This window comes from Melozone crissalis, unplaced genomic scaffold, assembly GCF_028551555.1.
Source record: "Melozone crissalis strain CALT ecotype California unplaced genomic scaffold, PUWL_Pcris_2 ptg000016l_1, whole genome shotgun sequence".
Taxonomy (NCBI): domain Eukaryota; kingdom Metazoa; phylum Chordata; class Aves; order Passeriformes; family Passerellidae; genus Melozone; species Melozone crissalis.
In genome coordinates this window covers 50,579,033-50,594,414 of record NW_026535794.1, presented here as the reverse complement: position 1 = coordinate 50,594,414, position 15,382 = coordinate 50,579,033, and the positions used below count along the sequence as shown (strand labels likewise).

At 38.8% G+C, this 15,382-nt stretch overlaps 1 protein-coding gene across 1 annotated transcript in view; it reads left to right on the top strand.

Annotated features, from left to right (window-relative positions):
- CNTNAP2 (contactin associated protein 2) overlaps positions 1-15,382 on the top strand; it is a 1,011,078-nt gene that overhangs the window by 933,442 nt on the left and 62,254 nt on the right. The window contains exons 19-20 of the mRNA XM_054274302.1: positions 6,694-6,939; positions 8,426-8,559. Coding sequence (XP_054130277.1) covers positions 6,694-6,939; positions 8,426-8,559 — 380 coding nt within the window. The remainder of the gene's footprint in view (positions 1-6,693; positions 6,940-8,425; positions 8,560-15,382) is intronic.

The window sequence follows — 15,382 nt, the reverse complement described above, 5'->3', positions numbered from 1 at the left end:
TGAATGCTGCAGTCAGGATTTTTTACCTGTAGGACTTGGGTTTTAGCCTCTTTTGGGTAAAGATATATACTTACAAAAAATAGATATACTTTCCGAAGCTATTCCATTCTTTCGTTCTGTCAATATTGCCTTTTTAAACGTTCACAGTTATGCTCTAGTGCTTTGAAAGTTGCACTTCAGTGCAACAATTCTTTCATTGAAAAAAAAACCAATGTTTTTCTTTTTAAAGAAAAACAAACCTTCCCAATAGTACTTACATATCTTTAAGAGATATCAACCTGGCTATAAATTATTAGCAACCTGACTATATTATTGCAAGCTCACTTATAATCCATAATAAACTACTTATAATAAGCACAAATTCCTTATCTTATACACAGAATACAAATAAATCAGGGGAATAATTTAAAAAGAAAAATAATTAGTCCTGGCTCAGAAAATGAGATTAACTTTCTTGGTCAGACAATTAAAATAGGCTTGCTTTAGTGTCATTGCTCACTGAATGCAGATGTTTTGTGAAAGTTAAGTATAGCAGCTTCAGCAACATTGGTGGCTGCTGCATGCCTGTGCAAAGGCAGCTGAGAGACACCAGACATGTGCAATATTTATACATCTGCATGCTGCTTAAAGAGTTTTGGCACCTCAGATAGGGCATTTGTTCTTACAATAGCTCTGTGATGTGAGAAGAGGTTTTTGTTATGGAAATGCAGAAAGCAAAGGACGGCAGGAAGGATCTGCTCAGATTTAAAGTGGACACCTGTAGTACAGGAAGGAATTGAAGCCAGGTCTCACCTATCGAGGTTGTTGCTCTGAACACTGTGAAATCAGGAAATGACAGTGTCTAATATTTCTCAAATGGCTCGTGCAAGGATGTAAGTTTATCTCTGAGGTTCCTAAAGAGGACTTCCATGGACTCCCTGGCAGAACATCATGAAATCCAGTCTGTTGTACACTTGACATCACATTTTCTTCATCCATCCAATTTTATTTGATGGTGGCATGGAAAAGTTGGTGCTTAGGTTTTTTCTTTTCAACCACTGTGGATATTTCTACTAGAAATGGAGCTGGCTTATCATTTAGATTTGCCAGAAAATACATGGCACCTGTTGCCACTCCCTTACTCTGAGTCTGCTGTCCCAGACATCAGATCAACTTTCTATCATACTTTCAAATCAGTACAGAATGAACTGCAGCTACAACTTTCCTGACATTTTTAGGCTCTCTGTGGCATGCTCACTTCTGTCCAGGTATGGAAATGTGGAATAAAGCCCTGCTTTGCAGGGCTAGTACAAAAGCAGATTCAGAGCTCAGCCTTGTTTAAGCATATTAAACTGCTTCCTGGCAGAATCTACCTGTTGGCATCGACTAGGGAGGCTTGAAAGTGTCATGAATCAGGTGGCTAAACCCCATCTCCTGTGGCACTCCTCCTGTTCTACTGAAGGTAGTGGGAATCTTTGCATGGATTTATGATCACTCCCCATAGTTCACTGGTGCACGTTATTTTGTATATCCCCTGATTCTGGTAGTTCAAGAAAGCCTTTTTTATACTGAAAACTGATACACTCATATAGAAGAAATAAGTCCTCGCTAGGTTTGTATTCCATTAAGGCCCACAAGCAATTGCTCTACCTTGGTGGAAAGTTCCAACATGCATCACAGATTATTAGAGTAAGAGCAGCCAAAAAATGAGAGATGTAGAGCAACAGCTTTAAATCCCCACTTCTTGATATCACATACTAAATGTGCCTGAAGGTAGAATAAAGTGTTGAGTAAGCTAACCAGACGAATGGTAAGCATTATCACCTTCAGGGCCCTCAAATTCTCTCCCAGATCAACAGCTGTGAGATTCCGACCCTTTAATGATGCCCTATGGCCAGAAGGTACCTCAGCAAACAAGTCTTAGTCTTTGAGACCTGTAATTTTGGGTGCTCCCAAGCACAATTTTTACCATAAGATGAACAAGCAAGCTCTGGTTAATCTATATTCAATATTCATAACTACATGTAAAATAATAATAAAAAAAAAACAGAAAGGAAATTATGCAAAACAAAAGAGGGTTTATTCAACCATCTACCTTGTCTGAAGAATCTTTGTAAATGCACCAAGTGTTAGAATGTCTCCAGTGACTGTCCTTGCTTAGGATTTTGGAAAAGATGCTTTTCACATCCAGAACTCCATGCAGGGAAGACATAGCATTGAGCACTGGCAAGCAGCGTCACAGAGTAATAATTTTAACTTACTGAGTCTGAGTAGGGCCAAAGAGGCATTTAGGAGCCCCAGATGGGACAGCTGCAAGAAGTCAGCTTTGTGTAACAAAGAGGAGAGAGTCTTTTCCTTCTCCATTTCTCACATCCTTGCCAGGCTTTGTAATTGCCAGGATTTTGTCTCCACCTTTTGTAAGGCAGATATGCCCTGTTATGTCCATTAAGTGAATAACCAGCACTACTTCCTCCTTGGTTTCCAGGTAAAAGGTGACAGAAATCTGATCCAGTGTACTTAGAAAACTATGAGAATTTGAGTCATCAGCTTGGGTCAGTGAGAGCTGTGCTACTAAAGAAGGGAGATTCCACTTCTTATAATGCCACCCTTGAAAAGGTCCCGTCTTTAAATTGGGGAGGTTGGAATTTTGGTTTGGGGTTTTTTTTTGGTAGCTCCACAGATCTGCAGCTTCTTTATTTATTAGGAATAATATCTGGTATTTGATTCATTACAATTCCTATTAACATTTCCATCCCAGCTGTCAGCATAGAGCAAACCCAATTGTTACAAAGACTGCTGAGCTCTGTATCTGTTAAATATATGCACCTGGATAGAAAATCTTGCTGAAGTTGTGTTCAGCCACACCTGTGCCATGCTGGCAGGGTTTTTCAAAGGTGAGAAAAAGGTTATGGAGAAAGAAGACAAGTTGTCTACGTGTCTGTATGGCTCACAGGATCATTATCACTACCTAAGAACAGAAGAACCAATACTGGCATTTCACTGATGTAAAAAGCTGTAGAGGAGAATCAGATTTCTACTTACATTTTCTTAGGTCTACATCACCGGCCCAGAAAAGTAATGAGACTTTGCAAGTTTTGTAGGAGAAATGGGGATTTTTGTTGCTGTTTGGCTTTTTCCTCCAGTCTTTCAATACTCCTGATCTCAGACAGAATAAGAGGGTACAAAAATAAAAGTAGCTGAGTGGGGAGAGGGAGAATGTGGTGATGACCAAATAATCATGACCTTCAAAATAACTTTGTCAGTTCTGGGTACATGTACATTTTCTGTGGAAGTTTTGGATCACCTTTCCAAATTGAAGCTGGATAATTTTGTAACATATGTGCCATTCACACTGGGGACACTCACCTTGCTTGATAAAATTGTTTCTAACAATCCACAATTCCTGTTCTGGGTTCCTCTACAAAGCCAGCCCAAAGTGTTTATATTTGAGAAGTCTGTCAACAGAAAGTGACTGCACTGTATGTTGGTGTAAAAATAGGTATTATTTTCTGAAGAAAATAGATCTGTTAGCACCATATTCATTTCCCTAAGGTCTCTGCCTTGAAAGGGCGATTTGCAGAGCAATCTTTACTGTGCCTTATGCCTGGTGTCCCAAGAGTCATCTGTTCAGATAGCATTTCAAATATTACAGAAGAAAAGAGAGTTGTGCATGGAAACTTCCCTCACCTTTCAGCAGCAGGATTTGGGCTGCATTTGACCCTCTTTATTCAGGGAGCTTGCATGGTTTTCTGGGTGAGGGACTTCCATACTCCTTCTGAGGCAACTTCAGGAAGATGCTACACTTGTGACCTCAAGTGTAAACCTCAAGGTCACCACTTGTAACCTAAAAAATAGGTAGCTTTTTTGTAGGTCAGCCCTTGGCATTTCCAAGTCATCATATACCTGCATTCAAGATAGGGAAAATTATGTTTTAGCTATTTTGGTACATCCTAATAGTTTAAGCAACCTGCTCCTGTGAGTTGCTGAGCACTTTGCAGTCCTGCTGCAAGGATTTCAGCTTCTTTCACTAAAGTGCATAATCATGTGCATCAGCCTCTTTGATGAGCTGGAACTTGAGAGAATTCAATATATTCCTATTGAGGGCCCAATACACTCACAAAGCCAAAGTGAACCTTCCTCTTATCCTGCCTTTTAAAAGAGGTGATGTGCATGTGAGGAGAATTTCAAGGTTTATTACAATACCCTGTATGCCTGTAATAATAGAGCTACATTGAAAATTATTTTCTCAGCACAAATCAAGTTAAACATACAGAACATTCTTTGCTCCATCGTGAAACCCTTTTGGAATAAAAAGTCACAGAACAGAGTATCGAGAGTTGGAAGGGACCCACAAGGATGATCAAATTCACCTCACAAAACTGCAGAATAATCTGAATACCATTTCAGAGAGCACCATTTACTTAAAGCTTTCTTTGTAGTAATGAACATTTAACATAGCAATTTATAACATTTACAGCTCTGGAAAAAATGCTTCACACGCTTTCCAGTTCAGCCCCAGAGCAGTGCTGAGGTCAGGACTGAAGGTCCCAGTATCCCCAGAGCGCGAGGCCCTGGGCAAGCACAGCGCCAGGCAATTCCAAAGATTACTTCTCAAATGAAAGGCATGACAAGCAGTAAGCAGGCTGGAGGCAAACATAATTGTGCATCAGTGTGCAGAGTGCGTGTGTGGAGCCTCCACGGGGGCTGCAGTCGCCACCAGCAGTGGCAGCGGCAGGACCCGGCATGGCCCGCAGCTCTGCCAGTGTAATTGATAGGGCACCTGCCCCAGAAGCAGCTTGTGTCAACCAGAAGCAGGAGCTGGAGAATAAATTAGTGGTCACAGGGATATTTTTAGACCCACCTTGCAGATACTTGGAGCTACTGCTTTAGATTTTTGCATGCTAACACTTTTTTCTTACACCGCTGTTAGTGGCAGAGGGCATCGTGAATTGGGGAAGTTTTCCATGACAGAGCCCTTCACTTTTAATCCTGGAACACTAAAGTTGAGACTACTGCAAAATATAGTTGTTAAATGAAATTGCCTCCCCCATAACTTTTTCAGGATGATTTAACTTTTCCCCTATAAAATTGCAGTTATAAATCCATCAGAATGATCAAATTATTTATAGCACCTCAGGACCATAGCTTGGCTCTGTGTTTTATATGTCCATTCAGTGACAGCAACTGTGATATTTTGAGTTTGGGAGAATTTTTATATGACAGCACGAAAACATAAAGCTTTTCCAGCATTAGATTTAGCAAAATTCTGGAAAGAATCATCAATATAATTTTATAATTTTACCTATTCTCTGCTCAGCTACTCTGAATTAATTCTGCAGGCTCGTTCCCGACTTGCTTTGTTTCTGTGTAAAGCTTCAAAAATAAGCATCTTCTGACATGTGTTTTGAAATAAAGCCTTTGCTTAGGATTGTGTGAAGACTCAAAATGTTAAAATGGAATAAAAATAATTTCCTTGTTTAGATGGGCAATTTTGCACAAAACTGTGGCAACTTTGCATCATGTAGAAAGGTAGTTGACAATGAAAGACTTTTTTTTTAAAGACTGTTTATGGCCTTAAGTATTTCTTACAGCCCTTCTTTGAATACAATACCCATGTTATGATTATAATATTTTAATCATTATTTCATACCTTACAAAATGTTCATAAACATACCTTCTTAATCAGATTCACATATCATTTAAAAATTTCCTTTCACAATATTGACCCAGACAGCACAGCTGATCCAGTACCACCATGTCTCTAAATAAATTATTGCCAAAGGAAGTCAGTCAAGTGATCCCCAGTGGAGTAGATGATATCAGTGGTGGGCAAATGTGCAGTAATTCCTGTAGAAGGTTATCAAAGTCAGCATTGCTGCAAGAACAGCAGCCTGGAATTATGATTTCAATATTGAGGAAGAGGCAGGACTGCATTATTATGGGAAGCACTACTAGTGCTTTTTCAGCTGAAAGTATTAATTCTGTCAAAAGGAGGTGTATTTTCTATCACGAGTGTTGGAACACCACATCTTGTCTCAAATTGGTTTGAAAACTATAGCACCTCCTGGCATCTACATTTCAGGTATCTCTTGCCTCTTGTTCCCAGCTGAGTCAAACTCCCTAGTTAATTTCATCTCCCATAAGGGCATCCTTGTTGTGGAGCTCTCATGAAGGATTGTGCTAGTAGTGGATAACTTACAAGCATTGTGTCCAGTCCTTTTAGGGACTGGAATTGTCATAATTCCTTTGGGAGGTTCTTCCAAATCCACTCAATTTTGGTGGTCAGAACTGCTGTTTTTCCTTTTCCTTGGCTGTTGTTTGTTTACTGTGTCATTTAAGCTACCCTTCCTTGTATCTCCCTCTTTGAAGCATTATCTGCCTCAAAATTTCAATGAGAATAAATTTAAATCATAATTATCCTTGTCTGTAGTGTTGATTTGAGATATAGGCATAAGCTTTCTGTGTCCCCCAAAGGAAATATTTCCTTTGCTTTGTGAATCCAAGTACCCACCAATAAAATGGAGATTGTTCTTTTCATTCTCATAGGAAAATAGTGAGGCTCCTTACCTAAATGCTGTGCTTAAATAGAAGTGCAGTAGAAATGTGCGCAGATAAGTACTGATCAATTCACAGTAATATGTTTCAACCAAAAGGTGTTGGCACATTTAATTTACCTTTTTTTCTTTTCATTCTCCTTTTCCTGTTGTGTTCAAGATGTGGGAGCATTTTTTGAAGAAGGAATGTGGCTTCGTTACAACTTCCACTCCCCGGGGACTAGCATGAAGGATTTAGTCAGCCGGACGCTTTTGAGTTCTGCAGATCCTGAGATCACAGGTCCTGACCTCAGCTTGAGCAAGGAAGAGCTCAGCTTCAGCTTCAGCACCACCAAGTCCCCTTGTGTCTTATTTTATGTCAGCTCCTACACTCCAGACTTCATGGCTGTGCTTGTGAACCCCACGGGTAAGAAACTGCTCCGGGCTCTCTCCGCCAAAGGCACAATTGACAATACCAGGCTGATAGTCAGGGGAAGCTCTGAACTAATGAGAAAGTCTCTTCATCCTTGTCACGTTAAAGTAAAGCACTTGGAAACCTGAACCTTCATTTTGCTTCTACTAGATCTGGTACTGATGTAGCTGTTCAGTTTAGTGATGTTTCTTCAGCCAACCCTCTCTCACAAAACAAAACTAACCAAACAAAAGAGACCAAAAACCTGCGATAACAATGAGACCCATGCCATGAGCCAGTGTTAAGGTGGGGACAAGTAGACATCCACATGAAGGCACCTGAATAGCTGAACTGGCAATATCCCTAGTAGTCAGTAGAAAGTGTCATGCACTGTTCTGAAAATCTGGATACTCATTGAGGTAAAATATGGATGTAGTATAGTATATAACGTCCTAAACATTTTGGTGATGGATGAAGGTTGGATATGGACCATTTGCTGCTACAGTATTAAAACACTATATGAACTAAATATACTTTGATTCCAAATAGTGCCTTAGTGCCCCATGAAAATCATAATTAGGATGATTTTACTACTGTTCTCTTTTATGGGAGAATATGAGTATTCTACACGCCACTCATTTTTTTCCCTTCATGGGAGAGAAAGGACGTGCATGAGAGAAATCCAACATCACACAACTAAACTGTAGTTATAGAGGTCTAAGTCTGCTCTTTTGGGCCAGAATATTTCCATTTTTCATCAAGAGTGGGGGCTGCATTTCCCTTTTCAAACATTCCTCCTTTTAATCAAATATTTAAATGTATTATGAAGAGCAGACACTCCACTTTTGTTTAGAAAAGAAAAATCTGTCTGGCAGTATGTTATGAATATCAATTAGCCACTCCTGACAATACTTTTCCAACAATGTAACCTCTGGTTGTTATTTCACAATATAATACTAAATTTCCATGGAAGTCCAGACGGTCACTCATCAACAACAATTAAACGCAAGAGCAAGGAAGTCCCATGTGTGAATTACGTGTCAGTGCTAATTTGTTGTAATTTTGCCTTTATTCAATGCATGTCAATGGTTTATTCTTTAGAAAATGTTATGCTTCGTATAATTTCATAGAATTTTACTGCAGCAAGAATAATAATCTCAACAATAAAGTGTTACTTGATGTGCTCAATTTTGTACCAATTGTCCATATTGTTCAAGGCATAACTCCAATTTGTTTGGTTTGCAGTCTGAGGTGTTTACAAACACTGTGGTTTGGAAATGCTGGTCATTGTCTCACTTCTGGGTTATAAACTAGGGGCAGTTTCGGCCCAGTAACTTTATAATCCCAAGCACGAGCTCTTCTCTTACAGCAGAGACCAGCTATGAGAGCAATTAAGTGTGAAATGATAACAGCTGTATGTGAAAATAAAGACGGGAAAATAGCTAGTGAATAAAGATCAGAATACCTGAGGGTGCTTTTCACATTTTTTCTTTTTCGTTAGGGAATCTGCAAATTCGGTACAACCTCGGGGGCACCAAAGAGCCATACAACATTGACATTGACCACAGGAACATGGCCAATGGCCAGCCCCACACCGTTAATGTCACACGGAACGGGCGGGACATCGTACTGCAGGTGAGCTGCTCGGTTCCACCACGTGTATCTTGCAGCGTTTTGTTTTTTGATGGGTCTCCAGTCCTCTGAAAAGGTTGGGGCTATTTAGAAAATAAAAAGTACAGTAGATGGGATTCTGCCTGCAGATCACATTCCTAGAGGGAGGGAATGAATAATAAAAGCTATTCATTCCCTCTGTTGCATCGACTCATGTTGTTCTGAAATCCTCATTTTAGTGTGATGACAGCTGGGCTAATACAGGTGTCACTGTAGATGCTTGAGGGCATCAGAGACATCTGGGCTGATAGATAATGTGGGACTTAGGATAAACCTGTGCCATTCTGGAGCAGCAGCTGGAAGCCAGGAGGGATACCCTACAGCATCTTAAATGGTAGTGAAGCCTGATGCAAATAATATCGTTCTGTAAGTCCTGAGTCTGCAAATGAGGATGTCTTTAAATTTAAATTTACCCTGCAGTCCAGTGAAATTGCATGAGCTGTTTTGCAAAGATGAGCAGATGCCTAAGTGGTTGTGTGACATAAGCCTGGGACAGAGAATATTGTTGAAGGCACATACCTCTGGCTTATTTAGGTTTTGGTACAGCACAGGTAGGAGCTTCATCTCTCCATATATCACAGTTTACAAAATTTTGATAGGCTAATGCTGTTTATAACTGAGGGGAGTGCTGCAAGAAGCAGTCTGTTTCCAGGTTGCCTTCTCTCTGTGGTCACCACAGAACTCTCTTTTCATTCCCTGGTTGTCACATCTGCAAACATGGAGACTGTAAGCAGGGTATAAGAACAGTTTTGTTGGCAGGAGAGTCAGGGGGATGGGAGACATTAATCTGGATTTGTTAGTTCAGAAGAAGCAAACCAAAACCAATAAGAAATGAAATATAAAAAGGAGACGTTTCCTTGGGAACCAAGCCAAAAGGTGAAGGATGGTAGTCATCACAGTATTATCTACCTGAATATTAAAATAAATCCCTGACAATTACTATTTCAAGGTATTAAAAGGAAACTTTTCAGTGCATTACAATGTCATTTGACTGAGGCTCACAGTAATCAGAATAACACTGAATGCACTGAAGTAGAATTGTCACCAAATTATTCACAATAACAAACAACCTAAAAAATTCCAAACAACCTAAAAAATATATAGGTGTACATCCAAACTCTTTTCAGGCTTTTGGAGGTTGGGAGGGATATATATTGATGTGTATGTCTATCTTGCATGCTGTTGCATTTATTTCTCCTACAGCTAGAAGGAAATAAAGGAAGACCTATAGTTTGGTGTCCACATCCCTCTGATGTTAAATGCTTTTATTTTGGGGGAGTATGGCATGGAGTCTTAGCTGGCTGATTTAGGCAGCTGTAAAACTAAAAAATTTACATTCCAAAGGGATCAGAAGAGATACCTTGCCCAGCTGGAATTTATGTACACAGTTAAATGTTCCAGCCTTCCATCAACTCACCTGAACTTGATTCCCCACAATTCTTTCCCAGTGTTTTATGAGACCACTGCCTGCCTAGAACTTAGAAGAGTCAGAAACATTTTGGTTAGTGCCGCTCTGCTGGGGTAAAAAACTTTTAATCTATTCAATGTGCCTAAAACTGATTGATGTAGCCACAAAGCAGATTCCTTTGAGACTTATTACATGAGATAATCTGTCTGATGCACATGCAAGAATAGGGAAAGAAAGGTCCCATACAAAGCAAATCCAGAGATCCTATTCCTCTCCTGAAAGAGACTATTTCTATTAAATTTTGTTTGACCTCCATAAGTTTATTTAATAACTTATCTGCTTACCGTCTGTAAATGAGAGAAATTATATGGGCAGAAATGAATCTGCTAATTGTTCGCATGAAAATTACTCCTGTTCAAAAATGAACTCCTCACAGTGTTTGAAAGTACAGAAGATATAAATACAGTTTTTCTCAGTATTCAGAGGACAAATCATAAAGTATGAGTTTTCTCTTGCAGATCTGAGCTATGAACATTTGAGTAGACTTTTATTTCCTGCTAAATCCTTCTCCAACCTGATGAGCAGCTGGTTTGCTTGCTTTTAAAGAAGACAGCTTGCTTGCCAGGTGCTGTTGCTCACACTTCCACATCTCTACAGGGCATAAAAGTGTCACAAGAAGGATTTATTTCTCATCAAAGCTTCAATTCAAGAGCACTCAGTATTTTTGAGATCCTAACAGCAAGTTCATACTTAGAGTACCTGTCTTTCTAACTTACTGTAATAACCCTGTAGTGCCAGAGAGATTTAAAAAATGTGAAGCCAGGCAATAAATTGGTACCATATGAGCTGTGTGAATCAGAGTTTTAGCATTATTCTCAGGAGTTTCACTTACATATAAATATGAAAAAAGACTCATTAGTGAACTCTACGAGACTTCACCTCATGCTGGCAGACAGGAGGCCACTGATTATTTACATAAAATCAGAATTTGAGGTGGGATTTGAAATGAACATATCCACAATACTATATGTCCATAAGGTAACAAAATAAATTCAAGAACAAATATTTAGTGTGAATTGCTTTTGTTATAATTGGTGTCACTGTAGATGCTCGAGGTGACACCTATTCCTAACATGCCATGGCAGTCAAGACTGAAGGTAGTAGCAAAGGCTCTGTCAAATAGTTTTTATATTCCAGTTTTACACATTCACTGACTGGAGACAAATCAATAGTTATACATTAAATAACAAGCTCTCAATTGTGTTGCCAGTGGTTTCTCAAGGATAAGGTTAAGAATATACAGTCAATTTACATGTCAGAAAAAGCAAATTACATAAATTCAGGGAGAAAGATATGCTTATTTTCTCATTTCCATGAGGGAGACAAAATTAACATTTGATAGTAATAATTCCTATCCCTCCCCTCTAGTAAAATATCAGATACAAATAACCATGGCACACCTCCAAGGCTCCATTAGTTCACCTGTGGCAAGGAAAAGCCCAGACTTATAGATGGGAAACACATTATTCTAATAGACATTTCATGACATTTCATTAGGTTATGGAAGGCAAGTTTTACTTTGTTTGATTTCATTAGAAGATTTCATGCCTCAGCAGGATATTTTACATATCATAAAAACCAGATCACTCTTTACCAAGTGTTCATGGGTGATTAACACTATTCACACATCAGTAAAATCTTCTTTGAAGAAAGTCAAGGACAAAAGCTCCCTAGCAGAGGTTCTGATCCAAAGTCCATTGAAGTAAATGAAAGGATTTCCATTGCCTCCAGCAGGCTTTAAATTGTACCTTAAAGAACTGTTGTAGTTGCATCCTGAGTGCAAGATTCATACCTTCTGCCTCTTTGCATGTCCCTGGGGTAAAATCAGGATGGAATCTGGATCAGAGACTTTTATGTTCTGTTGCACAAAGGTAGATCAGCCTACTACAAAGAAAAAATATAGGAAAAAAAAGGAAAAAAAATAAAAGAAAGAGAAATGTACAATATGCTTTGATTGTTAGTGGAATAAAGCTGATGGTCAGCAGGACTCAGACTGCCTGTCAGCTTCCTCACATGTACATTCTCAACAGGTGTCCAGATCTCCATCCCTGCTTTAAAGCCATTTCTGGCAAGGGGTTATGAGTCAGAGTTTATAACACCTTCCTTGTTCCTGAGGAGGATTAAACCAGAGCAACTTCTTCAGGACTGAAGAAACTCTGTGCTAAACTCTCACTATGCTTTCAAGACAATTACCATCAGCCACTGCTCATCTTCTCAGAAGGCCACACAGAAGGGTGGAGACAGTTCTCTCTTTCAGGCCTGGACAATATGTCAAACTGTGGTGGAGAGGCTGCACACAAATAATGGCGCACACACCATATAATCTCAGCTAAGTTATGAAGCTTTATGGCTAAATCTTGACCTGAACTCAGCTGAGGCTGAGAACAATACAGAAAATGTATTTGTACAAGTCTCCATTTTCCAACTTCACCGCAGGCAAGCAAGGGTATACACCCATTTTTGTGAAAAATTATCGACGAAATATTTGACCCTACCCGAATGAAATCAGGAAGAAACAAAAATTTTGCAAGAATTTTTGCATTTCCATTTAGAGTTCTGCACTACTTGAAAAGAGATAGCAATTGCAAACTCTTATGTGTCTCTCACTGTTCACAGAATATGTGAATACCACACCCCTAGATGGTTTAAAAAGGTAAATCATACAAAGTTAATTCAAAACTAATCTGAATTACAAAATAAAATGGTAAGCATAACAGCAATAAAATAAAATGGGTAAAGCAGTCTGCATATAACCCCCATCTTAAGTGCAATTAATATATCAAAGATTTTATAATTGTAGATTAAACTTTGTTCTTATTAAAGCAAGTGGGAACTTTCTCATGGACTTCAGTGAGGCTATAATTTCATCTCCCATCATTATTTTTGCTGTAGAATCACAACCATCATATTTCCTCTATTTTGAAGCCTCAACAGAAAATTATCACTGTTTGAGCTCTTGCTTAAGAGGGGCCATAAAAAAATCACCAAATTATTTTCTGCAGCTAACCCAACAATAATGATAGCAGTAAAACAAATTTTGAAGAAAGACATTTTATCTAGCTTTAAAGACTCCAAATGATAGAAAATGTACCATATCCTTTGACTTTGTCTCACAGTGCCAAGTACCATTCTTGTAAAGAATTTGCACCTAATTTACAGCTTGAATTCAACATTTAACTTTGGGATCTTTGTGTCTATGCTTGATTGATGAAAGAAATGTTTAATGTCAGGCATCACTCCCCTTCACACTTTCTTAGAGATGCTGATTAAAACATCTTTTCATCTTGTCTGCAAGATGCTAAATAAACTGATCTATTTTAGTACACCCTCATCCATCTAGAGTTTTTAAACAATTTTTTAACTCTTCTCTGAAACCTCTCCCTTTTGAGTCACATTTTGAAAACATTTACCCTAGGATTAGAAATGGTAATGGTTGTTATGCCATCAAAGTGACGTAGAAATACCATCTTTATTTATTTCCTTCATTTTCTGGGAATTATGCTGCCTCAGCAACCTTTGGGTAGTGCTGTAAATTGTCTAGACATCAGATTAATCTGAAGTCTGGTTTAGCTAGCATTTAACTGGTGTGGAATGGGGAAATAGTGCTCATGATTTGAAAGGAACCAGTCAGACTGTATTTACAAATTCCATAGCCTCTGACATGAATAAAACACGTTTTAAGTATCCAGGACTTTAATCACAGATAAAACATGGAAACCATAGTCAACATCAATGCAACAGTTAACCCTCTGCTTTGTTTCCTCATACCCAGTAATTCTATTGTATTAAAAAAATAATTAATGAATTTCCAAACATGTTTTGCTCAAAGGGGTAAAAAAATCATTTGTTCTGTCAATAGTAAAGGCCTTCCTGCTGAAATGAATTATTTCAATTCCCTGGGGATACATCCTTTTCACTATGTATTGCCCTTCTGTAGTGGCAATGTATTACTCAAAATGCTAGTGCCGCAGAAAGGCAAACTCAGACCATTTTCTAGAGCAGAGCTATACATTAGATCTGCATGTTTTATGCATTAGCACTTAGTTTATCCATAACTGCTAAGCTCTTTTTTCAATCAGAAGTCACAAGGAAGTGATTTTACTCAGGTCTGAAAATTATAGGGTTTTTTTTCCACAAATGGGTGACAAAGTAGCATAAGAAGCTATCAATAGATATCAATAAACTTCTGAAAATAAAACAAAGCTTTTATTGATAGAGTATATCATGCCTATAACCCTAAGCAACATCTGGGTTCCAAAATGTAAACAATTACAGACCCTAATCTTTTCATAATTCAAGTTCCCTCCAACTCTGAGGATGTTACAGATGTTGCAAATACTGAACAGATATTTGCAACATTGAAATATTGAATACAGGTGTTCAATACTGAAAAGTGTCAGTAAGCAACATCAAGAAACAGCAGAACAGAATTTAAATTGTGTCTACCAGAATCAGAAATCAGCAAATAATTCACTGCTTATTATTTTTTACTGGTTCTTTTGTGCTCACAGGATGACCATGAGCTCCGAGCAGTTTTGTTGATTTAAACCTTCACTGAACTTACTCCATTTCTTTATTTTACAGTGTGACACACAATATTTCATTTAAAGAGAGCAGTTATAGGTGGAACAGGAACCTCATAAATTAATAACTTCTACTCCCCCTTTGTGTGTGATAGAGTTGGTTAGTGGTATCTGCAGAGGTAAGGCAGCACATCCTCATTGAATCTCAGCTTGATGAAAGACAGACAAAAAGTTTTCAAAAACCATGTCTTGGTTTCAAAAGCCAGGTGTCTGCTAAGGAAGGCAGGAGCCTCCCCTAAAATGGAAAATGTAAACCCCCTCTCTCCAAATTGCTATAAAATTTAAATTAAGGGGCTCTCAGGCAAAAAAATATGGGAGCAGGAATAACGGTTCTTTATTAAGGAAGAAAATAAGAAGATAAACTAAACAGTGCAGTAAACTAAAACAGCACTGACAGAGTGAGAACACAACCTGACACCCTGTTGGTCAGGGTGCTGGTAGCAGTCCCATTGGAAATGTGGCTGCAGTCCTCCTGGAGTGTCAGGTGTGGTTCTGCTGGAGCAGGGATCCTGTAGAAGGGTGTAGTCTTCCTCTGAAGATGGAAGTGGAAGAGGCAGCTGTTCCTCTGGGAAATCTAGTGGAGAAGCTGTGCTGGTGTTCCAGAATCTCCAGATTATATCCAGGTAGTAATGCTTGGCTCCTCCCTCTGGGCAGAGCATCTCACAATGGGATGCTGTAGTTCTTATCAGTCATGCACTGGCATTCCTTTTATCAGCAGATGACTCTCTGGAGGGAG